The 27,369-nt window shown below is 37.2% G+C and overlaps 1 protein-coding gene across 6 annotated transcripts in view; it reads right to left on the bottom strand.

Annotated features, from left to right (window-relative positions):
• DLC1 (DLC1 Rho GTPase activating protein) overlaps positions 1–27,369 on the bottom strand; it is a 344,906-nt gene that overhangs the window by 163,858 nt on the left and 153,679 nt on the right. For all 6 annotated transcript variants that reach the window (XM_074353515.1, XM_074353521.1, XM_074353522.1 and 3 more), the window contains one exon: positions 16,485–16,518. In XM_074353515.1, the coding sequence (XP_074209616.1) occupies positions 16,485–16,518 (34 nt within the window). The remainder of the gene's footprint in view (positions 1–16,484; positions 16,519–27,369) is intronic.

Genomic DNA, 27,369 nt, shown 5'->3' with positions numbered 1-27,369 from the left:
GATGCTGAGTGTGGCCCAGTGGGGGAGATGGTGGTGGTGGATGTCAGATTCATATAGGGTGGGGCCAGCTCTCCTACTGAAGTGGAACAAATAGGTCAAATGATTCTGCTGGGATAGACAGTCTCATTCCACTTCTAAACAATACCTCAACAGAATCTTAACTATTAGTAAAATAGTTGGCCATTTTAATATTTTCCTCAAGCTATTTCCCAGTTGCTTTGAATATGTTTCTTTAGAAATATTTATTTATTTTGGTTTACTCCCTTTTCAATTTTTTTTTCTTTTTTCTATAGCTGACTCATTTTCTATACTGGAATTTTTGGCAGAGACAGGAAACAAAAGCTATTAGAGAATGAGAAGAGGGAGTAGTGATGCTCCTAGAATTTTTTTTAATGTAATGATTTCAAGTTTTCTTCTATGTTATGATTTCAGAAGGTTAAAATATTTTTAATTTCTACAGAAAATCAACAAGGATACCTCACCAATGCTAACGCTAAAGAAATAATACTTCTGTAACTTATATTTCCTTAGAAAAGAACAGGCTGTCTAATGGTAAAATGAATTTTAGATACAGTAAAAACTTTAGAAGGAAATTATTCCCTTTTACTTACTCTTCATTTTCTTTTAATTTTTAATTCTTTCTTATATCCTGTTAGTTTCCTATTCTTTATTCTTCACAGTGTAAAGTTCTAGTATATTAGTAATTAAAGGAGTCCAGCATTATGACATAGAATTACAGTGTTGTAATTTCTCCGCTTACTCAGATTTACACTATAGTATTAACAACCTGAATTGCTTTTAAATTGTATTTACTTCAATTCATACTAGCTATCTTAGGTTTATTTATATTGAGATTGGGACAAAAAAAAAATTACCTCTTTGCAGATGGGGTAATACCACTGATTAATTTTAAAAGATTTACTATTCTTAGTGAAAATTATAATCACTCTCTGAGGCCTGTTGGAATCTGGACTCATCCCATTTTTCCAATCTTCTCCCCTTCCAAACACAAACTCAGTGTTCCAGCTGGCTGGGCTGCACCATTGCATCACCCTGCCTCGTGCATTCCACTAGCCTAACTTTGCCAACACGATTTGCCTTGCCTAGAAATGTCTCAGATCTTCCTTTCCAGTTTTTCACAGCTTTCACTTCCCCCAGATCCTCTCTGGATCACTCCAGCCTAGGTGACCTCTCTCACCTAAATGTCTAGAGTGTCTTGACCATTTTGCCACTTAGCTGCTGTTACTTACCTTGCCCAGCATGCTGGAAGCACTTTCAAGGGATGTGTCCTCAGGGTCTAGAACAAGGAAATCCTGAGCCAACTAAACAGAAGAGGCAGGAAAAGCAGCACATATCAACATCATTTGTTCCCAGTCCTTTCCCCGTTTATCCCTGGCCCTTGGCTCTCTAGTGGAGGGAAGAGAGAGAAAGTGAGTAAAGATGGCTGGACTTGGATTAACCTAGAGTAGGGATAATAGGTTCCACTGAGGGGAAGTAAAGACTGTAGATTTACTAAAGAATTATAATATTTATATCAGTTGTCACCAATATATGGTAGTGATTTGTCAGTGTCACATGGGCTGTATCTAGGATTCCAAAATTGCAAATTAGGTATGTTTGTTTATATTATTCCTCATTTCTCTCTCTGAACATCTCCAATACTGAGCTCGCTTCCTTATCCCTAAGTCATCCAAGTCCTTCCTCCATCTGACTGTCCAGAGTCACCACTGCACAATGGACTCATTCACCTCCAAATATCCCCCATCTCACAGAAGTTGAAAATCCTATTGTCGGGGGCTTGACAATACTCGCTGGGCTATTCCAAAATGAGGGTTAGTCCCGGAGAGGAGGGGGAAGGTGTAGGGCTGTAAAGGAATTTATATCTAAAACAAGAACTTGGTCCAAATAAACATCTCCTTATTGAACGTGAGTGGTGGGACAACCAAGACTCCCAGCTCCTCAATGCAAAGTCTTTGCTCTTTTTATCTCCTCCTATCATGTCTGCATTTGGAATTATTTCCACTGCTTTAAAATGTTGTTTTTATTTGATTGGGCAATGAGTTGGATGGCTCATGGCAGATATGTGAAACTGTATGACACAACAGGGCATCTCTGATTACTTTGCTTGCTCAATCAACTTTTCACGTGTGTATATTTTCTCTCATCTTGACCATAAGCTCTCGGAGGGTAGTGTCTCAAAGAGTTTTATAAGCCCAGCACACTATTTGGTAAAAAAAGATATTCAGAAATATTCCTGGTTATATTTACAATAAAATACGACCTTTCCCTAACCATTCAGTGTCATGATCATTTTACTTAAGCCTTAGGATTTTGTTATGCAGTACAAACTTTGAAACCTATACTGAAATTTACATGCATGTGGAGGAAGACTAAATTGGAAAGTTTCATTGACATTAACCAATGATCCTTAAACTTTAGTGTGGATAAGAATTCCCTAGATAGTACATTACATTTAAGATTCTTGGGTCTAAGAGATTCTGATTCAGGAGTCCTAGAGGAATCCAGGAATCTGCATTTTAAAACAAATATTCTAGAACATTCTGAGGCACATTTTAACAAACCTTGCATTAAAAGAGTACACTTTTATTTTCAATTGAAATGCCATTTTTCTTTCAATCAAAAATTATTAAATGTTCTTTATGTGTGAGACATTTAAAGATAAGTCAGACATGAATTTTATTATATAATATGAAAAATAAGCTTTAATCATCATAATAAAGGGCACAAAGGGATAAAAACTTTATGAGAACTTCAAATATAGTATTGAGAGTTCCCAGAAAAAGGGCTGATTTTAGAGTAGTGGAAATCTTGGAAGCCTTCAAAGAGGAGGAGTATCTGGCAATCTGGAGGCAGCATAAAAGGAAGTTTTAGGAAAAGGTAACAGAATTAGCAAAGACACTGAAGTAGAAAAGAGCAGGATGTGAAGAGTGTGAGCAGTCCTGTGATGGAGTCCTGGGGGTGGCTGGAGATGAGGTGGGGAACTTGGCTGAGTAAATAGGGCTAGAGATTGTGCAGACATATCTTTATTTGGATGAGACTCCTAAAAGAAAGTATAAGGACAGACAAGGACAGAAAAGCCAAACATCACTGCCATGTAACTTACTTAAGGCTTAGGAAGGGATTTAGTGAGATAAAGATTCAATCATAAACAATATTTCTTAATTATATTAAATATGATGTTAATGAATTCTATGATATGAATATGTAATCTTACTTCTATGTGCTCTATGATATTAATGCCTATTATTTGAGGCAAACAAAATAAAATTCACAAATTGGAAGATTAAGACCAATGTTAAATACACTAAAATAAAAATCAAAGTGCTGTCTAATGTATTTCTGAAATATAATCCCATAGAATTGACCAGCACTTTGATTTTTTTTTTTTTCCATCCCTATCACTTACATAGTTAAACACTTAAAGAAATATAAACCAGGCTAAATTTTAGAGAATCACAAAAACATTATGGGGTGTTCCTTTGTGCTCCTTCCTCTTAAAAACAAAACAAAACAAAACAAAACAAAACCTGAAATGCCTAAGAGTTAAATAATTTCACTAAAGAAAACAAAAAGGAGGTAAGCTGAAGTCATGGGAAATTGTAGAGAAAGAGCAAGAGGCTGGAAACCTACCACAGATGGAGCAAAGACTTTCCAGATGTGGAATTCTTCCTATAGAGTTGTGCTGTCTCATTTAAGTTCTACGGGGGGAAGAATGCATCTATGGCTTCCTTCTAACTTCTATCTGTAATCTAACTAAACCCCCTCTGCTGAAATTTTGTATTTTGTTTCCTCCAGGAAAAAGTCTTGCTATCTGTGATCGGCAGTTATTTTTTAAAAACTAGCTTCCATTCCAGATGGGAGCACTTTCAGAACGCCTGAAGGTATTTGTCTGTCTGTCAGAATATCTCCATTTGAAAAGACATCTCTAACATCTCTCTGTCACAGTCCCTTTGTCCACATCACAGAAAGTCCAGGGTAGTTATTGCATGTGAGGATGATGGAGTCACTGCTCTGTTTATGCTCTGCTGTCAGGGACCATCTGGGAGAATGGCTCCTGATTAGCTGCAGAGTGATGAGTGCCAACTCAGAGTCAGGGTCACTAGTTAGACTGAGAAGACTTGTTTTGTTTTTTTTTTCAAGGCCCCCAAATTTGGTGATTAAAATATTACTGAACAATGAAAGTTTCACAATATAATAAATAAGCCAGCTTCCCAATTTACTTTCACAAAATAAGAAAAGCCTTACGTCCTTGCGGTCACCTGGCTGAGCTTTGTTTTGCACAGATGAAAGCTACTGTTTTCATAATTGCATCAGGAATGCAGTCCTTGGTGGTCTTTGGGAAAAAAGTCATGGAAATGCCCCCACAACCCACAAACGCATGTGATTTTTTTAAATAAAAAAATACCAAGTCATAAAATACAAGTTAAATCTAGTAGAATTCAATTTTTTTCCTTTTAAAGGTATTTTATTTTTTAAAATGTATCAACTATCTCACTCCCTAAGTGTTTGTTTATATTCCTCCCTCTTCCAGTTTTACACTCTTAGCTCTTATTATTTAATATCTTACTGACTATACTTAGAGGAATGAGGAAATGTGAATACAGTCTAAGGAAAATATGAAATTGCTGAGGGAACAGGAACTGACTCAAACAAATTACAATGCAAATTAAAAACCGAGTGGCATGGTCAGGATGAAGTTAAGTGATCTTAAAAGGAGACAGTTTATTTGGTCAAGGGGAAAATAATCAATCCACAAGTCTCATAAATACGAGATATGATGGTACTGATGTGGCTGAGTAGGGCTGAAAGAGGTGTGATGTCTTCTATGGGCTGCTAGGTAATTATAGTTCTGTAGCCTAAAAAGGCAGTATAACTGTAAAAAAATACAATTTTATTGAACATCCACTATATATGTACTTCTTGCGAGGTCTTTTAGAATAAAACAAACCAAACAGCAGACCAATATGCCATGGTTCCTCATTGTGGCTGCTTATAACATATTTTGGAAGCTACATATACTATATACATATAATACATATATATATATATACACACACACACATATACATATATATATACACACACACACATGTATGAAGCAGAAAATAATGCAAGACGTCAGGTAAAATTAAGTGATAGACTATTTTTGATATTAATTGTATTCAATAGAAGTTTGGAGAAGGATGGCTAATCATCTGAGCGGAAGGAACTCATTCTTGTTAGGTCCATCTAAAAGCCTGAGATGTGAGGATATGGAGTTATCCTGCAGATGTGGGGTGGGGACCTCCTGAGAGTTGTAAGCTGACACCTTGGGAGTCATCTGGGATAGAAGAGGCTACTTTTTCCATCTCTTTCTCTAGTTTGCATTGTCTCTAACTTTTCTTTTTTTTTCTTGGCTCATTTGCCCCAATATCCTGCTACTCTTTGCAGAATGGTTTCCTCTGTGACTCTACCTAACAGCTAATGTGAACTTTCAGCCAAAGCATCTGTTACAAGTTGATTGAGTCTCTGGCTCATAATTTGAATGAAAGGGAGTGGGAAGGAGAAGGATGAGGAGGAGGAAGAGGAGAAGGATGAGGAGGAGGAAGAGGAGGAGGAGAGAAAGAGATTGTCCACTGGTTACTCAATGTATTCTCTGGCCTTGAGTCACATGTGCCCCTCACCCCACCTGCCTGACCCCAGTCCAACTGACTCTGGCCATGGGTTAGGATGGAGAGTGGCGGTGGTCACAGTGCACACAAGCTGCTCCTTTCAAGGGTGGAATATAAGATGAGCAATGAAATCTGTCTGATTTAAACAAATAGCTCATCAAAGAGTGGAGCAATTGAGGAGGCTTTGCACAAAAAGTGGCACTAAATGAGTCCTTGAAGAAAGTGTGTGATTTGGAGAAAAAAATAAGGAGTATTTGGGGGACAGTAAACTTTAGGAGCAAAGGCATAAAGACAGCAATATGTAGATCATATAAACTATATGAATTGTTGCAGTTTTACTAATTTTGGTCATATTTTTATTGGTGTGTATTAAAGATAAGGTAGAGGAAGCGTCTCTTCTGAGACTGCATTGAAGATACACAATAAATAACAGCTGTTGATAATATATTTAGTAGTAGTATTTTCCTTTTGAAAACTGGAAGAAATTTCGAACGGGAGAAATGAAATAATCACAATCAGTGGCTAAGAGCAGTTACTTTTGCCTAAAGAAGAAAGGATGAAAGCTAACAAAAGTGGTGTGTGTAATAGATTTTATGATCAATGAGTTTAAAAATTTTTTACATTAAAAATGTATTAGATAGCTCCTTTAATTGTGGTATATCCAAACAATGCAATATAATTCAGCACTAAAAAGAAACATGCTATCAAGTCATGAAAAGACATGGAGGAACCTTAAATGCATATTTGTAAGTGAAAGAAGCCAACCCAAAAAGCCTATATGCTGTACCATTAAAGCATCACACAGAGTAGTTTCCCTCCCTAAATATCCTCTGTGCGCCATTGATTCATGCCTCCCTTCCCCAATCCCTGACAACCTCTGATCTTTTTACCTTGTCCACAGTTTTGCCTTTAAAAGAATGTCATATAATTTGAACCGTACTTTCCACTCAGTTTTTCTGTGAATCTAAAACTGCTCTAAAAAATAAAGTCTATTAATTTAATACCCCCCTTTTATCTGCACAGCACAGTGCCAAGTGCTTTTTAAAAGGATGCTTACAAGACTGTTGGAAGGCAAGGCTGAGATGAAACTCTCAATGGACAATGACAAGCCACATATGATTAAGAATGAAAATGACAGGTATAGACTATATATGCTGTAGATGTATCATTTCAAAAACTATGAACTTAATATGAGCAGGAGTTGTCACAGAAGACTTCCTGGTGAAGGTGGAACCCAAATAAGACCTTGGGGAATGGGGGAGTTAATTTCTGGAAGGGAAGCAGGAAGAACAAAGGTCAAGTTATGCAGAAGCAAATTCAGGAGCAAATGAGGTTGCTACCATGGTTACAGCGGAAGGTGCCTGTTAGGGGAGGATGGGAGATAAGGTTGGAAAGGAAGGGTAAGGTCTGATTAAGGAAAAATTTGTTCATCAGCCTGAGGAGTCTTGGCACTTAACCACTACGTACAGCATAGTGGTTAAGAGCATGCACTCTAGCCTGTGTTGCTTGCTCTGAATCTTGCCTTGGCCATAGCATGACTTTGGTTATTTTAGGAAACCTTTCTGAGTCTCAGGTTCGTCATCTCCATAACGTGGAAAAAATTACACCCTCCTTATATGGTTGCTAGAGGATTAAATGAGTTCATATCTATAAAGTGCTTAGAAGAGTGCAGGCACAGAGTAAATGTTTGATATTATTATCCACTCAACCATTCATTTGACAAACATTAAGTCCAAAACCCTCTAAAAGGCTGGCACTACACAGGTGCAGGGAAAATGTCCTCCTTTCAGGAAATCACAGCACAGCAGGGAAAACATTTGGATAAATATACAGAAGACCACAGACTTAAAAAGGTAAATAAAGAAGTGATGAACTGTACCATTGTCCTCCATTTATGTTTCCTTAAATCCATAGAAAAGAATGATTAAACATTTATTTTAAGAAGCTTATCACCAGGAACTAACATAGTGTTGCAGGTCAATTATACTTTAAAAACCAACCAACCAACCAACTCATAGAAAAAGAGATCAAGTTTGTGTTACCAAAGGCAGGGATGGAGGTGGGGCTAAGGGGGAGGGGGAATTGGATGGAGGTGGTCAAAGGGTGCAAACTTCCAGTTATAAAGTAAATAAGTATTAGGGATATAATGTACAATATGATTAGCATAATTAACACTCCTGTATGTTATATATCAAAGCTGTTACGAGAATAAATCCTCATCACCAGAAAACATTTATTTCTATTTATTTTATATCTTTGAGATGATAGATATTCACAGAACTTATCATGGTAATCATTTCATGATGTATTTAAGGCAAATCATTATTCTGTAAAACCTTAAACTTATATAGTGTTGTATGTCAATTCTATCTCAATAAAACTGGAAGAAAAAAAAGAAGCAGTTTATAACATTAGCAGTTGGGAGTCACTGGAATGTGCTTCCTGGGGAAGCTCAATGGTTAGAAAATTTTAAAAACAAAAAGAAAAACCTCAATTTGGTGGTCAAGTGAGGGTTTTTGATGACCATTTTGCTTAAACATCACTTGTAGAATTTTGTAAGATTATTTCTACCTGATAATAGTATCAAGACAAAGTAGCTACTTAAACCCATGATCCACTTTCCTGAAATGGCCAGATTATTCTGGACAGACTGCACACAATATGGGCACCAGCCCTTTCTCGGGCATTGGATGATTTGTTATGGTTGCTAATAACTGTCTTGGATTCCCTGCTTAGATAAACCGTATCTCAAAATCATATTTTAATTTTAAAACAGAAATATATATGGGTCCATTTGAAAGAGATATTGATCGCAAACTTTTGCTTATAGAAACACAAATTAAAGTCTTTCAAACCAATGGAGGGTCAATAAGAGAAGAAAAGTACAGTCACATCAGCAGAATTTCATACCTAATATTTCAAACCTAGAATTTCAAACCTAACATTTCATACTCAGACAGGTCAAAGTAATACCTTGTTATATGTACCTTTCCAAAGTAAAATCACCTCTCTAAAGAAATGAGAATTAATGTACAACTATCTTGTGGGTATGTATTTGTGTAAATATTCAAGCTATTAATAAAAGTAACTGAATTGCAAACTATGCATGGAGAACTCTATAAAGGTAAATATTTGGAGGCATCTAAGAAATGATCAGATATGATTTTCAAACTAAATGAAAGTTCTATTGCTTTTTAAATATAACTGACAAAAAGAAGCCCTTCCATAAATCAGGGAGACTGAAAATGGCAAATGAATTTTTCTACTGATAAAAGGTCAATGTCAATTAAAACATGGAAGTGAAAAACTGCCTCATTAGCCTGTATTGGCAGTTCATCACCTCCTGTTCAATGCTGATAGCCATTCTTTTGAGAGATAAAGTGGGGGAGCAAAATGTGCACAGACTTTTTGGAGGAAGAAATCTGAAGCCTGTCAAATACCATGAAAAGCTAGTCACTGATAGGCTGGAGATTAACTGTCTGCATGAGTTATTTGATACGTCAAATGAATGGATTGATTTAAAAGTATTTCTTGAACATCTATTCTGTGCTAGATATTACACTGAGTGAGGGGATGACAAAGATGAAATGTGGAGTTTATGCCTTCAAGGAGCTCACAGCCTGATATGGAAGATAATTCATGAACAGAAATATGTCACAGGAATCACTACATCACCTGTGGACAACCACCCCAAGTGCAGAAGGTAACATTTAAATTGCAACTTGTTAAAAGAAAAATTATCATGTGCTTGCAATATAAGTGAGAAGAAAAGGAAATACGTTTAATTGGTTCTGGCGATACAGTGGATTTGTTTTAGCTACTTAGTAATAAATGAAACACCAGTAGAACATTAAGAAACAGATTAAGAAAATTATCTGTATTGAAAAATACCCTATGAATCCAAGATCTTTGGCAGTTAAGAATAGCTTACTTATATTTTTCATGAATTCCTTGATACCTGAAAGCTAATGTGTTTCCTCTCAACAGCCCAGTCAACCACAGCCAACTTTTCATGGATTAGTTTACATTAGGTTTCAGAAAAACTGAGAGGTTATGTGTGGGCATACCCTAAATTCCTTTCGCATAAAAAAGCAGGCTAGCAGAGACCATAATACTAAGAAAAGTGAAATAAGTGAGTATTTATAAGCCATTAGGAAAAAATAATGAAATTCATTTTCTAAGAATAAAAGGGAATAAAGAATTTGGAATGTTGGCCAAAGGCCAGCCTGGCCTGATAAAGACAATTTTCAGACCCTGCCCAACTCTGTAAAACAGCTGAGGGCCTTTGCAGTTACAGAAAGTGCCTCACCAGAAAGTGCTTCACCTACAACAGAATGCTCAGATCTTACATTTGGCTTTGGGAGTATTGTGCGTATAAAATGTTTGTTGATTTTTAAAAAATATCTCATTTATTCATTCATTTACTGATCATAAAGCAACTACTTTAATGCCAGGCGTTGGAAACACAGAGCTGAATGAAACAAAATTCCATCTTTCAGGGTGCTTACAGTCTAGTGAGTGAGACGGCACTAAAATCAATCTGATCTGTACTAAAACAGAGACATAAAATAGGGCAGTCTATCAAAGAAGAACTCTGAAATAGAGCAGTCCTAGTTTTGCTTTTTCAACAAATCCCTTCGGATCTGTCAATATTGGAACATGACTTAGAGTGGAATAGATCGCACCAGTAATTAATTCTCTGAATCAAAGAAATGATCGGACTGGAAAAAGTCTTTGCATTTCAATTTTTTTTTTTTTTTTGGTCATATGCATTTCCCTTCTCAGTGGTCAAAAGCAGCCAAGAAAATTAATACCAAAAGGCACCAAGTCTGGGCTTTGTTATTTAGTATGTTTACAAGGAGCTTGGAATGAAATTATGAAAACCCCGTTTTTTCCCTCACACATGCGTCACAAAGAAGTGTTTGATTTCTATATTCTGCCTTACTAGCCACAACACAAAGTTTGGGGAGACTATGAATCTGTTATATGCTTCTGAAAGCTATCTTTCACAAGTGTTTCAGGCTATAATTATTCATTATCTTGATTTTTAACATTTTCTGGCCAACTAAATAACCTAGAGGCAGGAGAACAAACATTCTAAGAAAAATGACCAAGGAATGTAACCAGAGTCAGATTCTAAGTCATCTTTCTCAATGGTGCCCTTTACATATTCGTATGGGATAGAGCCCCGAATAACATCATTAATTAATTACCTAGCTGAGATATTTGGCAGTTGTCGGGGTAGTGGGAGTAATGGAGAGAGCTGGGGAGAGAGGAAGTCAAAGTTTTAGAACCATGTTAACTCTAAATGCGTAAGATCGAAGCCAAAGCATCTTTGTAATTATAATTTATTGGTTAACACGTTTTATAGAACACCCACCATGAACTAATAGCTGTTTTAATTACAGAGAATGCAAAGACGATATTCTTGATCTAGAAAAGCTCACAGCCTAGAGAAGAGAACATACAGCAAAGGAAGATGATAAGAGTATAACTGAAAACACATAGTTTTCTAGGAGCACAGGAAAATCTAGGACTAACCCTGCCTGGGAAATAATTCATTAAGGAGGTGATATTGTTGGACCCAGTAAAACAAGTAGATTTTTCAAAACAGAAAAGGAAAAAGAAATGCCATTTTTGGTTAATGATAGTGGTCTGCTTCCCAAAGGCTGCCATGTAGCCTGAGAAAATTTATGATCTGTAATTTAATTTCAGAATGAGAGAGACTGCGTATTAGTCCCTATTACTACTTTTCAAATATGCTCAGAGAGTCCCATTTTGGTGACTAAAATACAGTGCTAATTTTCTAGCTTACCTGCTTCTAGGCAGTAGAGAGCACACTCTAAATCATACTAGTAGGTATCTTCCTCCCCATGTGATTAAATGAAACTATATTCATTTAGGATGAAGAAAAACATGGTCCGTATCTCTTTTTTTCCCCTAAATAAGTCTTTTCTCTCTTTCTCCCTCTATCACTCTCTGCCTCTCATCCCTATTTTTAAAAAGGCAGTTGCACCATCTAGGTAGAAGTAGAAAGATCCAGAGTTAGAAGGGGTTCTGTGGCTGTCTGCTGTAGCTGAAGTTAGACAAACCAACCAGCCAACCAACACAAAGGAATAGAAAGAAGAGAAAGTACTGGCGGGTATATCAGTGAGACTCCTGACAGGAAACATGGTACACAGGGCAAACTGAGGGGAGTTTAGTAACAGAACTGTTGTAAAGGTGTAGGGAAGCCATAAGGCAAGAGGAGAGAATGGTTGTCAGAACTTGGAAACTTGGGTGGAAAGGGCCAGCAGTGACTCCTTGGGAGGCAGACGGTGCAATAAACTACCCATCCTCACAGCCCTATCGTTTCCCCAGCCCTCAGTCTCCTGCTGGGGCTCCTTACTGATGGAACAGGGAAAATAGAAAGGAGGGCAGCCCACTGATTCTTCCCACACTGGTCAGCCTCCTGGGCGCAGAGCTGGGGAGAAGCAGGCTGGAGGGTGGATCTGAGGGGTGAAATGGGCAGATTCAGTACAATATACCGCATCCGGATTACAGATGGCCAGCTATGTAAAGCAGGAAAGTTTGATCTTATCCTGTAATCAGTAAGGAGGCAAAAAAAAAAAAAAAAAAAAAAAAAAGAAGGAAAAAGAAAAGTTAAAGTAGGAAAGTAGGAATTGATACCATCAGGGGAAGCTTTTCAAAGATAACAGGTGACAATGCAGAGAGTGAACTGGTGTAACGATAGGTTAAGGCAGGGAAACCAGTTCTGGACATTGTTTCAAAAATCCACCGCGAAGTGGAGGGCTGCTTAAAACAAGGGCAAGGAGAATGGACAAGGGATGATTAGAAGGCAGTGCTGACAGGACTGTGTGCAGGAGGGGAGGGAGGGAGGGTGGGAGCTGGGCAGACAGGATCCAACTGCCCCAGGGACTAGGGATGCAGGGGATAATGGAGCCCTAGGAAAAGGCGACTCAGGGTATATATTTCTCAAGGACTAATCTTCTGTGAAAATTGAAGATTATCTGTTCACTGGAGAGAATCTCACCTTAATAGAGCCAAGAATTTCTAAAGAGGTATTAAAAATACGGCCAACTCTGCCTATACTGTGATGACCTCTATCTGAATTCACTCAGTCAGAGTCTCATGGAGAAAGTGATCTCTTTCTTCCACATGGACAGCTGCTCAGCTGTTAATTGGTGCCCCAAGGAAGCATTTAAGAACTCTTGGAGCAGACACAGGCAGCAGTAACACAGCTAGCTTCTATGTGGCTTGTTCACAGGGTGGTTATAAGCACAACTAATTATTATAAGAAACAGCTACCATTTTTTAGAGCTTACTTTGTGCCAAGCATTGTTGCCTTACAACAACAACATGGCAGGTTATTTATTTATACTCTAGAAATACGAAAATGAGAAGGTTAAATAACTTGTTCAAGGCCACACGGATAGGAAGCAGACGTGCTGGAAAATACAGCAATGGCATTGGGCCCACTCTTTACAGATTCTGGTGGCATAAGGGAAGTTATATAAAAATATTACGTGTTGGATACAATTATGCATATTGATACTTGTGTGATTAATTCTGACGTTTTAAAAACAAATTAATTGGAATCTATTTCAGATCTTGTGGATGTACATTCTGATACAGAATTTCTTAAAAACATCATTTTTATTTGATTCTTTTCCTAGGAAGCTTTCTAAATAAACTGGGTTAAGAATTTTTCAATTGAGAAGAGAAAAAGGAGGATGCTAGCCCAATGGAACTAGAGTCTGAGTTCCTTCCCGGCAAGGATCATGCCTTGTTCATAATTGCTTCCTCAATAAAACCTAGTATGATGCCTAGTATATGCTGCTGTTCAATAAGCACTTGTGGAGTAAATGAACCAATGGGATGTTGTTTCAAAACTGCCTGCCCTTGGAGGGTTTTGTCATCCTAAGATGTCAGATAAGCTGCAGAATGACTCCACGAGGCTGTATTGACATAGCAACATGGATCAGAAGAGAAGATGGCTACTTAAGCACACAAAGGGACAACTGCACAACTGCAACTCAAGAATTATTGATGGAATGTTCCCAAAATGATTTTGTTTAGAGCTTCATAAAGCCTGGTGGAGTTGGTTCCAGTTGGCTTGGATGAGAGGTCACACAGATTAAAAATAGACGTTCTTAATAAGAAACAATAGGCTACATTCATTTAGCAGGACAGAAAAAATGATGGGCCTTAGGGGTGGGAATGAAGCTTAATCCTATTTAAAGGCTCAATTAACCCCCAGAAGATTGAGTGGGTCCTCTGCCTGCCTTGCCATTCCTCTGTCTAGCAGAGTTTAAAATAGAGATTTGTAAAGAGGAATAAAGGATTCACGTTTGTATATAAAACACTCAAAATGTTTTAAATATTTAAAATACAGCATAATACATTTTGGAAATACAAGAATTAGATTGATTAAACTGGTATGGTCCTTTCAAACTTTTTGAAAGAAATCATATTCTTTTTTGAATTGGCAATCTGTTACCAATTGAATAAAATATTCAAACATAAGCCTTTATCTTGACACATAAATTCATTGATTTTTTTTAAAGAATTACTCATATTGTCAAACAAAATTATATTTTCCTCTTAAAGTACTACATTCTCAAGAAATCTAAATCAAAATCTATTCTGGAGTAAATTCCAATCATTCTAATGTTTTAACATCCAGAAGCCAGGTTCTGCTCAAATCAGTCCGTCCTGGGTTAAGCACCAGATATGAGGCCTCCAGGAGCCTGGTTAGGGCATGTTTATCAATTGGTGGAGCCTACCTTCACAGATCATCTGGCAGAACCTCTGTGAATAAAATTTATCAGCTTTTAAAATTTGTGCCCCAGTAGTATAGAAATGGACCCAGAGAGATCATTAAATAGATAACTAATTTCATGTTTTTGCTGTTGTTTCTGTTTTTGAGGGGGAAAATTTCCAAGATTGTGATACAAAGTGGTGGTTGCATTATAACTATGCTCTCTGTTTAATTAGCTCTTTGTTTTAATGGAAATATCTCTAAGAGGAGCTTGACAAATCTAAGTGCTTCTTCCTATCACACTGACATCATTTTAGTGCCTGAGGGAGAAGATAAGCCTGCCCTTCCAGTCCCTCAAGCAATGGCATTTCCATCCCTCCTCCCTCTTCCCCACAGGCCAAGAATTTGCATCCTAATTTTCTCTTTGGGGTATAAAAGAATTTGCTGATTTTCTGAAATAAGATGTCAACTTTGTTCTATTATACATTTTGTTTAAATTGCAGCTAATCTTGTGAATTACAGAGATTGTCACAACCCAAGATAAAGCACAACTTTGGCTAAATTTCTTTTTCTTTGTGATGCAAAAGATCTCTCAACCATTTACTTCTTGTCCTAAAGAGATAGCTAATACATCTATGATTGAAGGTATTAGAGATCTGGAACTGTAATTTGAATTCGTTTAGTATACACTGTTAATCTGTGTAATACAACTGCATTGATACACTGAGTAGTTTTTCTTTTGAACTGATGCATGATGCCAATTCAATATTTTCTTTTTATTCTAAAGAATATTACCTTTCAACATATTAGAGAGCAGAAGCAAAACACAATCTAAACAGAAAACTTTAGCTCACGGAACATAAGCTATGAAAACTATCTGGCAGCAAAAATCAGATCACTGAACTTTAAAGAGAACATCCCCTGTATAAAAATCCTATCACACAAAATAATGCTTTAGCGTTAAGGCACTTGAAGTCATGACATCTTTTAGATCACACTATTAACTTTCAATACGGCTCTTAAAAATCACATGTCTAAAAGCTACGTGATGTGCTTCAAGTTTAGTAAAGCACCTTCAATCTGTTTTTTAAAAAGATGATTATTATTACACAGAAAACATAAGACAATATTGAGGAAGATCAAAAGATTTTTAAAAAGCATATAATTATCAATCCAAGTCTAATTTTTGGTATGTCAGTTATTTCTCATTAGTTCTTATCCATTTCCCATAATATTGTTAAAGAGTTATAATCATAGCACAGAGCATAAAAAGTACTATAATTTTTTCTCTAACTATTCATATTGCTTCATAATTATATCTTTGATAGTATAGCGTCAGCTTTAAACAAGTACATCTTTCCTAGGACTACTAAACAAGCTATTAAAATTTTTTTAAAGTCTTGATAATTACAGTCGTCCCTCAGTATTCACAGGGCATTATTTCCAGGACTCCTTGGCAAATACCAAAATTCATGGATACTCAAGTCTCTTATATAAAATGGCCCAGTCCTTGCATACAGTCTACACACATTGTCCTGTATACTTTGAATCCATGTCTAGATTGCTTATATACCTAATAAAAAGTAAATGCTAAATATATAGTTGCCTTTGTGGCAAATTCAAGTTTTGCCTTTTGGAGCTTTCTGGAATTTGGGGAGGTTTTTTTTAATATTTTAGATCCATGGTTGGTTGAGTCTGTGAATTCAGAACCCACAGATAACGGAGGACCAGCTGTATTAAAGACACATCTCCAAAGACCATTCCTCAGTACACTGAACAACGTCTAACTCTTTTCCTCAGGAAGACAAACTGTAGTTGCAGTTACAATCAAGGCTATAAGAAGTTCACATCTTATTCTAACAAGATGCAATGCTGTGTTAGAAAACATTTTTTTTTACATTTTGAGCAAAACTTATGTTTTAGAAATTCAACAATAACATTTACCCAGAGACTGATGAGGTGTATTCATTTTAGATATTTAATGAAATGTTTATATGAAGATGGAATTTTATTCTAAAATAGAAGTGAAAATACAACCAGTGTCAACTTACCAGCCTTTTCCTTCTCCAAAACACCTGGAATAGCCTGAAAAAGAAAACAAAAGCCACAAAATTGTGGTATTACTAGAAGGAAACATCAAATAACATTATTAGAAATAAAATGAAGCCAAAATTAAATAGAACCTGGTAATAGAAATATGAGAGAGGAGGAACTGAATAGGCATTTTTTTCGAAAGAAGGAATACAAATGGCCAACAGGTGCATGAAAAAGTGCTCAACATCATTAATCATCAGGGAAATGAAAATCAAAACCACAGTGAGACATCACCTCACATCTGTTAGATGATTATTATAAAAAAGACAAGAGATAACATCATAGGCGAGGATGAGGAGAAAAGGGAACCCTCATGCACTGTTGATGGGAATGTAAATTGGTGCAGCTACTATGGAAAACAGTAGGGAGGTTTCTCAAAAAGTTAACAATAGAACTACTATATATGATCCAGCAATCCCACTTCTGGGTGTATATCCAAAGAAAGTGAAAAGAGGGTATCAAAGAGGTATCTGCACTCCCATATTCAATGAAACATTATTCACAATAGCCAAGATATAGTAACAGTCTAAGTGTCCATTAATGGATGAATGGATAAAGAAGATATGGCTTTGTGTGCATGTATGTGTGTGTGTATAAGAAGGCAACTGTACCATATGCAATAACATGGACTTTGATGGCATTATGTTAAGTGAAATAAGCCAGACAGAGAAACACAAATACTGCATGGTATTTTTTATATGTGGATTCTAAAAAAAAAAATGTGAAACTGATAGTATGAAAGAGTGGAATAGTGGTTGCCAGGGGCTAGGGGGTGGAGGAAATAGGGAGGGATTAGTAAAAGGGTATAAACTTTCAGCTATATGATGAATAAGATCTGAGGATGTAATATGAAGCACAGTGATTACAGTTGGTATTATATAATTGATATCTGTTAAGAAAGTAGAACTTAAATGTTTTCATCAAAAAAGGTAAGTATGTGAAGTGATCAATGTGTTAATTAACTAAAAGGGGAATCCCTTCACAGTGTATACATATATCAAATCACTACAATGTATACTTTAAATGTCTTACAATTTTGTCAATTATACCTCAATAAAGCTGAAAAGAAAAAAAAAGAGAATTGTGGAACCATTGGTAAAGTTACTAGATCGAGATATGATAATTGTAAATCAACCACGTAACTGTTTTCTTCTCTACGACAGACTCATTTTATACTTAAAAGATATTGGCAATAAATGAGACTAAAAATACTTTTGAATTTGAGTTGAAATTTTGTAGTTCAATTTCTTCGTCCTATTTTGGAGACTCACCTCAGGTATAGTATAATGACTATGACTTACATAGTATATGACTTTAATTTATGACTCACATATAAAATACAGTTAGCATGGGGGTATTAACTTTTATTGGAGGCCGTTTATAAATCTGTCTGGCCCACTGGGATTTGATGCCTTCTACTCCACAAACACTGACCACACAAGACGTCTACAAGTGATGTCTCTCTCCCTCTCCTTAGGGAACACAGTCCCCTGAGTTGAAGTAAGAAAAGCAGGCTCAAACGGGTAATTAGTTTTGTTGCAAGTGTGTGTGTATGTGTGTGTGTGTGTGTGTGTGTGTGTGTGTGTGAGTGGCAGCAGAAGGCTCACTTGTACCTCTGCTGTAGGTCAGCCTAAGGAAATATCAAATATCAAGACACTCATATCTTTGTGAGATACTGATTATTGTTGAGGGCCTTACCTTTGGAATTTATAGGATTTGGAGATTGATGTGATTTTTCAAACAAGGGAAACAATCTTTTTATGGATAAAAAAATAGAAAGGGTTTTATTTTGGCAAGATTGATCTACAGTGAAAGCATATTTTGACTTAATCTCTATCTACATTTAGTTATTCACTTTTTGTTCTCTGGGTGTGAACGCTGACTCTGCATCCTGACAAAGATGCAGAAATGACAAGAACATGAAGTTACTAACTGGCAGGGTGGAGGACTATGCCCAGGGACCAGGGCATCAGAGGGACTGACTGCATAGGCTTCAAGCATCTTCCTTAGCCCCCTTTAGTTTAAGATGGTCATCTGATTTTTCCTTTGCTTCAAGAAGGAATTATGATTCTACACCTGACAAGAAAGCTGTGCTACAGTTTTGGTGATGTTTGATTACTTTTTATGTGTCTTTTTTGGGAAAGAATTTAAAAATGGAAGGAAATCCATACTATATATTATATTTTAAGCCTAGCCCCTAGATTTGCCCCCAGTCTGGAGATCAGGACTTTAAAACTGAGTTTTCTCTTTTGTGACAAGCAAATAAACAAACAACAAAACAACATAAAAATCCTTTCATTGACAAGATTGTAAAGGCTGGTGACAGTAATTAAAGGATGTTCATGGAGAAAGTTCCTTAGTGTACAAATGGCTAACACAAGGTACTCTGTTATGTACAAGGTACAGTTTTAAGCTTTTACTTGCATAAACTCAGTCCTTAGAACAACTCCATGAAGTCTTAAAAAGTAGAGTAATTTTTCGAGGTCACAGTAAAGGAATGGAAGCCAGGACACAACCCCTGGCACATTGACCTCTGAGGTCACTAATGCTAATTTTAAAATACTAACTGGAATATTTTGAAATGAAAGAAGAGAAAGGTTTGGAGAGGTCCCATGAGCAGATGTTGACTTAGATCACAAAATACTTGTGCAGGAGAAACTATATGAGGCATTTAGAAATCATCTAAGCTAGCTCTCTCTTCTTACAGCTAAGGCATTTAAGACAAATTGAATGTCTTAGCCCAAATTACAAGTTGGCCAGTGATATTTTATTTTGATTATTAAGTGTGTAACCAAGTATATATAAGTAAATATTTAATAAAGATGTTAATCAATGAGTTGCCCTATCAAACAAAAATATTTTAGCCTCCATGTGGTCTAAGCCAATATGTCATGTGGACAATGCCAGTTACTTTAAAATCTCGCTGCATGTTCTTCTGCATGATTCTTTAAGCTACCAAAGTTCACTTCCATTAAATAACTGCAATGGCCCTATTATAACGTGGAGAAAGGAATGTCTAAGTTTAACGTATGCAAATTCTCTTTTAAAGTAAAACCATGTAGTAATAACAGCTGGATATCCCTCAGTGGATTTATCTTTGAATTTGAGGGAGAGTTGTCTCTTTAGAAAAATGGTTGATGAATACACTGATTAGAGTTGTGAAATTTCCCAGGGATGAAAGGCATTACATTAAAAAACAATTCTGACACTTGGTTTGCAATTAATGAAAGCTATTTGTTGATTCTTAATCAGATGCCTCACATTATTCTACAGAAAAACACCCTTAGGAAAGTTTTCTTCTTTGTGGAATTCACAATCCAACTGAAGACAATCCATGAAAAGACACAGAAGAGTTCCACGCAGTGGCTGCGAAATGATAGCAATTAACACCCTCACTGGTGTGACATGAACAGGAGTAGGAAGACGGTAGGTATTCGGGCAACCCAGGTGGAAGTGGAATGGTGTTCTTGGGCAGGCACTGAGGCCAGGGGGAGGAAGTTCTGGTCAGGAGATTCTTCTTGCCTTTGACTTCTGAGAAGTGGCATGGCTAGATCTGGGACCATGTCCTGAGGTTTCATAGTCTTTTATCTGTTCCTAGGCTTGGGAAAAAAAACATTTCATGCAAGCTGCCTGTATTGTTTAGTACAGAGTAGGTGTCATCGAACATTTGTGGGATTAAAAGACCAAGTGCGTGTTTATATATACAGTTTAAATAACATGCATAACTGCTGCTTATGAGAAAGCTCCCATAAAAAGCATATTTTTGAATTCATTAGGGGTTTTTGTTAATAGCTGCCATGTGTTTCATTTGAACTGTATCCTCAGGAAGTGATTTAACATTTCTGGCAATAAAGCAATTAAATAGGATTTTCCTGCTGGCCATATGGGTTCGCTGTAACTTCATATTTTCTTCTCCCATTTCTTAATGGAACAAAGGAAGTCTACTAATAACTTCCAAATGAGAGAAAAGAATTATTCATGGTCTTTTGTTATTCTTCTCTGTGATATGCAAATGATAGGCTAACAACCATTCTATGGCTCTACTGACCCTCCAATAGCTCTCCACATGCAAAGAGTTTCATTTATGCTGAGTTGTTAAGGTGTTTTACAAGTGAATTTTTAAGAAACAATTAAAGAGAAAGCTTTTTCGTAAAAGAGGAGGAAATAATTTGCTTTCTCTTAACGAGGTCTTTTAAAGCTGTGTGTGGGAGCTTAGGCTGTGTGTGTGTCTGTTTATGTTTTTGGACATGAAACGTGGTCGGGGAAATGCTGATTTTGACGTGCCCTGCGGAAATGTTGTAGACATATGTTGATTCATTTGGTCTGTTGCTACAATGGCTTTCTGCACTTACAGAAGGACCTCAGCTGGATACCTTTTAGGAATTACACCAACTACACAGAAGCTGCTAACATAAACGGTAACATAAGTAATGGATGTCATATCTGAATCCATTTTAGTACAATGATGACTGAAATATTCTAATTGTTCCAATTTCATTGTGATGATTTCAGGTGAAAATGGAGTAAGATTTTTCCACTTTAATATGTTATTTTTATTAATATGTGATGTCATGTAAATTATTTTACATATATATTTTACATACATATATATGTATTAATACATCTATTAATATATTATCTTTATAAATTATTTTCTTATTAATCTTTTGGAATCAGGATGATAAAATACTACCATTAAGAAGGCCCTTTGAAAGTCAATCCATTCCAACAATAGACAGCTATGATAGGCTGAAAGGTTTGACTTGTAGTTTCCATGAAGTGACAAAGCGCTACCACTTATCTTGTGCTTTCTCTTCTTATAGGTAGTGCTTGCTTTGCATGTTTTTAAATATTAGAGAGGCTCACACAACCATCTGAAATACTCTGTTTTGTTCTATAGGAATTTCCTCTATTTACCTTTTTAAAAATGGGAAGAAATCAGTGACTATTACAGAGTAAATTATTCCTTTCCCTTAAAAACATTTGCTTTTATTCCCACAAAAATATTTTACAGAGAAATTTCAAAATGGGTAGTTACATCCTTAGCAACTGCAGGAAGACGTCCCTCAGTGGTGGAAGAGCCTCGGTCTCAGATGAGAGCACAAGAGCCCGTTGTGGGCACAACAGGAAGAGGTGGGGGACTCACATTTTTGGGGAAGACATGAAAGACAACATTAAAGAAAAGGAGCTACACTGGAAAATGGGTTTGTTTGCATCTCTATTTAAAGACTCTTTTGAAATCTTTCCAGACTGTGATATTGTTAACTAGTCAATGATTTCTGCTTGCTTTCATCTGAACAAAGAAGTTCATTGAAAATCTGTGTCTGATTGGCAATCTGATATCATCTATTTTGCTTTACAAAGTCTCTAGCTTTGACAATCATTGTTCTTTCATTGAAAATACAGATTTTATTTTTAGAGCAGTTTTAGGTTCACAACAAAACTGAGAGGAAAGTACAACGTTTTCCCCTAAATCCTCTGCCCTGACACATACATAGCCTCAACAGTCAGAGTGATACTTTTGTCACAACTGATGGACCTACATTGTTTCATTACTGGCACTCAAAGTCTATAGTTTATATCTGGGTTCACTCTTGGCATGGTCTACTCTGTGCATTTGAACTAATGTATAAGATATGTACCTACCATTACAGTATCATGCAGAACAGTTTCTTTGCTCTAAAAATCCTTTTTTTGGGTTATTGTTTCTTAAAAAAAATTTTTTTTGCTTTATTGTTATTTTATTTATTTTTAGGGGGAGTTTATTAGGCTTACTTATTTTTTTTAGAGGAGGTACTGGGGATTGAACTCAGGACCTTGATGTATGCTAAGCATATGCTCTACCACTTAAGCTATACCCTCCCCACCTAAAAATCCTCTTGTGCTCTGACTATTCATCCTTATCTCCTCCTAACCTCTGGTAGCCACTGATCTTTTTTACTGTCCCCGTAGTTTTGCCTTTCAAGACTGTCCTATAGTTGGAATCACACAGGATATAGCCTTTTCAGATTGGCTTGTTTCACTTAGTAACATGCATTTAAAGGTTGCTCCATGTCTTTCCAGGGCTTGATAGCTCATTTCTTCTTAGAACTAAATAATATTCCACTGTGTGGGTGTATTAGTTTTTTTTAATCCATTTACCTACTGAAGGACATCTTGGTTGTTCCAGGTTTGGACAATTAATTATGAATAAAGCTCCTATAAATATCTGTGTGCAAGTTTTTGTGTGAACATAAAATTTCAGCTCCACTGGGAAAATACTAAAGAGTGCAATGGCTAGACTGTATTGTAAGAGTATGTTTAGTTTTGGAATGTTCATTTTTTGATGACACAAAATTACGGATAGAATAATTGTATTAATACAAGTCAGGGCGGGGTTGCCTTTCTGGTTTCTACAATCCTGACTAGTAGTGTGTGAGATGCATGTGCAGAGAACAACGTTCTTACTTTAATATACAGTTATATCTGAAAGATGAGTAGACATAAACAGCCTCTTTCCTGACCCTTTTTAGATATAATCTAACAAATGCCTCCCTTTCAAGAACGGCACGCAGGTTGCTCACGGGTTTAACAAAGTGCACTCAAACACAAGTGGCTTGGGACAGCGATCTCCTGATTTCAGGTGGCCACAGAAGTCTTAGACATTGCCACCCTACCTGTCCTTGATGGACCAGCCAGTTGTGCTCTGGTGCCTCCTGCAGCCTGCAGGATGCACAGAATCTGATGGGGTAGGAGGGAAGGGTGGGCTAGGTGTGCATGAAATATGCACACGTGAAGTGGGTGGGGAAGCGGAAGTGGGCAGTTCTGCCATAGAACGTTCAGAGTAGTAGGCCCTTTCCCGCTAAAGTGGTTCTCATCGTTCACTAAACGGGTATACAAATCTGCAAGTTATGTAAGTGTTGGATGGCATGTTCCTTTTCTTTTCTCTCCTTTTTTTTTTTTTTTACAGTAATTACAATTAATTCTAACAACTCCTTTAACTGTCAAAAATGTCCCAGTTTGGATGATAATTTGTGTGGGAACACTTTGCATGGATTCTATCAACAGCATCCCATGCCCTTCGCTTCCATGTAGGCTGGGCCTATGGGGGCCCCAGCAGGGGATATAAGGCTGCGATACTGTCATGTATTTATATTTCTCCATCCTGTTCCTGGAGTTCCTAAGGTAGCAGAGTGATAGAGTTGTCTTTTGTTATGTAAATGAGATGACCTTTTGACCTTACCGAAGGATGGGGTAGGCTGCCAGTGAAGCCAACCAAACTCCCGGGAGGGGAGAGGGGCTGGGTACTAAGTTCAATTGCTAGTGGTTAATGATTTAATCAATCATGCCTATGTAATGAACCTCCATAAAAACTCAAAAGGATGCGGTTGAGAGAGCTTCTGGGTTGATGAACACGTGGAGATTTGGGGAGACCGATGACTCAGAGAGGGCACAGAAGTTCCCTGTCCTTTCCTCATACCATGCCCTTCGCATCTCTTCCATCAGGCTGTTCCTGAGTTATATCCTTTAATAACAAACCAGTAGTCTAGTAAGTAAAATGTTTCTCTGAGTTCTGTAAGCCGCTCTATCAACTTAATCTAACCCAAGGAGTGGGTTTTTGGAACCTCTGATCTATACCTGGTTGGTTTGAAGCACAGGCGATAACCTGGGCCGGCAACTGGCATCTGAAGTGGGGAGGGAGGGGGGCAGTCTGGGTGACTGAGCTCTTAACTCGTGGGATCTGATGCCATCTCCAGGTGGATAGTGTCAGAATAGAGCTGAATGGCAGGACACCCACACAGTGTCTGGAGAATTACTTGGTGGTGTGGAGGAAATCCTCTCCCACAATGGAAAGTGGTTCTAGAACCCCTTCACAGGGGGAAGGAGTATCTATTCCCCTTGATCTTACATGGCATAGTTGTCTTGAACTGGTTATGTCCTTTCACTCAAGGTCTTAAGCTGCTGACTTTGCAGACTTCTTCTCTCTACATTCTGTTAACTTTTTACTTCTCTTTGGAGTGGTCACGGCTCAGTACTAAGCCCCCTGATTATGGCACTAACCATATGTTTCTCCTCCCTTAGAACTTTGTAAACAGCCCCTTTGTAATTAATCCTTCCCATATAATCCTAGTTTAAGGGTTCCTTCTGTTCTGAATTGGTACACCTCTATTCCTTTCTTTCTTTGAGAATGCGCATAAAAATTCTGTTTTTCTTCCTGCCTACCCCACTCTGTGTGGGGCATTGTGTAGGGCATAGATTGTAATAAGTGAAAAAGTCTTAAGAACCACTAACGTATCTTTAATGTCTATCTTAATCCCAGAAAACTGCATTTCAAAATGGGTCAGTAAATTCTGAGCCTTTGGTAAGATGAAATTTGTGATACCGACACATTTTCAACTTATGCTAAAGGTGACAAGATTAGAATGATTGAGTACAGGAAACAAGATTTGGGGAGAGTAGGATACTGAGAGAGGAAGTGGGAGATTTTAAGATATGATATAAGATTAGGTAATAATATTAACAATTAGCCACATTTTTGTTTCTAAACATAGATGGATAATTAGCAAGTATGAAATTGTTAATGCCCTGATTGAATTGCTTCAATACTAATTTTCTATAGAAAGCTTGTTAAATGTATTTTGCAAATTGGCCATAAGAGTAAATACTTTGTAGACACAGCATGGTTAACTGAAATTTATATATAACTTTAGAAGTTAGATAAAATTTTGACTTCATCATTAACTAAATGTTTTACTAAATATGCTTTCAACAAATATTTATCAAAGGCTGAGTAGAAGATAGGAGATGGTGAGAGAAGGCAATAATTTAGAGTTCTAGGAGAAAAGACAAGGATGAAAAGACCACGTGTGGCACTTCTTTGATCAGTATCCCTAAGGCACTGGTGCTTGCATCTTTCTGGGGCTGTGTACAGAGGCAGAGGAGAAGCAAGGCAGGGTGGGGAAGGCCTGGATTAAAGGCACTAAGTGGGACCAAACAGGGAGAGAGAGTATAGAGGGGAGATACTTGAATCTGGACCATTAAGGAGCCTGCATTTACAAGGGCAGGCAGAAGTTGAGGAGAATGGAAAGAGACTGAGAAAGGATGCGCAGAGAGATAAGTGGGTCAAGAGAGTCACGTTACAGTAGTTACCAGTGGGCTCAGCATTTTGTGACTAGCTGGACAGAGTGATGTCAAAATGCTTCAATGACGTGGGGAATGGGCAACACACAGTAAGAAAGGCACTTACCCAGTACCTACTCCATGCCAGGCACTTTTCTAAACACTTGGCACATATTAACTCATAATTTACATATGAGGAAATCATGTCACATAAAGACAAGGTGACTTACTTGCCCAAGGCGTTCCCATTTGTAAATGGTCAAGCCAAGAATTAAAACCAGGATTTTAGCCCAGATTAATCTGTGTTCTTAACCTCTATTCTATACAGCTTCTCTTGGACTGATATATTCCTTTTTCTGTAAATATCTTCTACTATAGATAGCGATAGAAAAAAAAAGGAAGTTAGAAACCAAAGATATTGGTATTGCTTTTAATTATTGGGAAAAAAAAATCAAATTGGAATGTGGGCTTAAAGGAGTAAGTGAACCCTCATCATCCTTGAGATGCTTAAATGGGTGGGTGTGTCTGATTTGAAAGGGGCAGGGGATATTAACACAGAATCAGCCCTGGCACATTTTCCTCTTCTCCATGTCAGTCCTGGGCTGGCTACTTCTTCCCTCTTCCTTCACAATCAGGCATTACTGGCTAAGAGTACGCTTACTAGAGTAAAAGGAGAAACCAATTTTATGACCACACTAGAAAACATTTATACACTTTCATGAGACAGTTGAACACTTTGCACTTTAGCCTTGTGTGATGCCTCTCTTCCAAAGAATCACAACTGAGTGAGGTTCACTCCAAAGCCAGGCACTGACAAGGAGCACTTCAAATGGAGCTACCTTTTACAGACCTGGAGTTTTTCATCAATCAGCAGGGATGCCAAAGGGCTGATTTTTACTTAGAATGGGTATACCTTTCATCAAGGTCAAAATTAATCAGTTTACTGGCTGTTTAGTTTATAAAAATGTTTGTACGAGCACATCAACAAAATAAAAAACACCCCACCAAAGTAAAAGTAATGTAGGAAGCATGGAATAGACACGTGACCCTCGAGAACAGCTGCGATCTAATTGAGATCCCATTTTTTCCCCATGGCAAAGAATGCTTTCAAAACATCATGCCCTCAACACTGCTCCATTATTGTCTGCTTTCCCCAACCCACTCGTTTCAGGATCCTCCCCCAAACATTGCTCAATTTTGTGACTAATTATTAAGGTTGACAAAAAACTGATTTGGGTTTTAAATGACCAAATCGGCACTAAGTCAAATTATTTCTATTCTCAATATCGGCAAGATGCTGCTTTATTATCGAAAACTTCTTCCTGATCTCCATTTGGAATATTTGGCCTCATGGTGACTTCTGCTACCCATGAAATGGATTAAAAATGTGTCTTATCAGTTCTTCTCTTTGAGACCTTAAGGTCTTGTTGGGGTGACTCTAGCCCTTGTATTGGGTGCAATTTCATCCAATGACCTATTTTCTGTATTGAATAAAGGAACGTATTTGGTAGCATGTTTTAAAATAAAAATATGAAAGCAATGTCATGTTTTACCCTTTTAAAGACTGCAATACAGCAGGATCCCAAGCCCATGAAACTGATATCATCCCAATTACTTAAAATACAAAATCTAGTACTAGGAAAGAACAATACATCTTTTGAATATTTAGGTTCAGGGAAATAGTCAATAAAGAAACTAGAGACTGTAAAGTAATTCCAAAGTGAGGGCATTTGGGTAACATAG

The sequence above is a fragment of the Camelus bactrianus genome, chromosome 26, assembly GCF_048773025.1.
Source record: "Camelus bactrianus isolate YW-2024 breed Bactrian camel chromosome 26, ASM4877302v1, whole genome shotgun sequence".
Lineage (NCBI taxonomy): Eukaryota > Metazoa > Chordata > Mammalia > Artiodactyla > Camelidae > Camelus > Camelus bactrianus.
The sequence above is the reverse complement of the archived record's forward strand: the minus strand, read 5'-3'. Positions and strand labels throughout refer to the sequence as shown.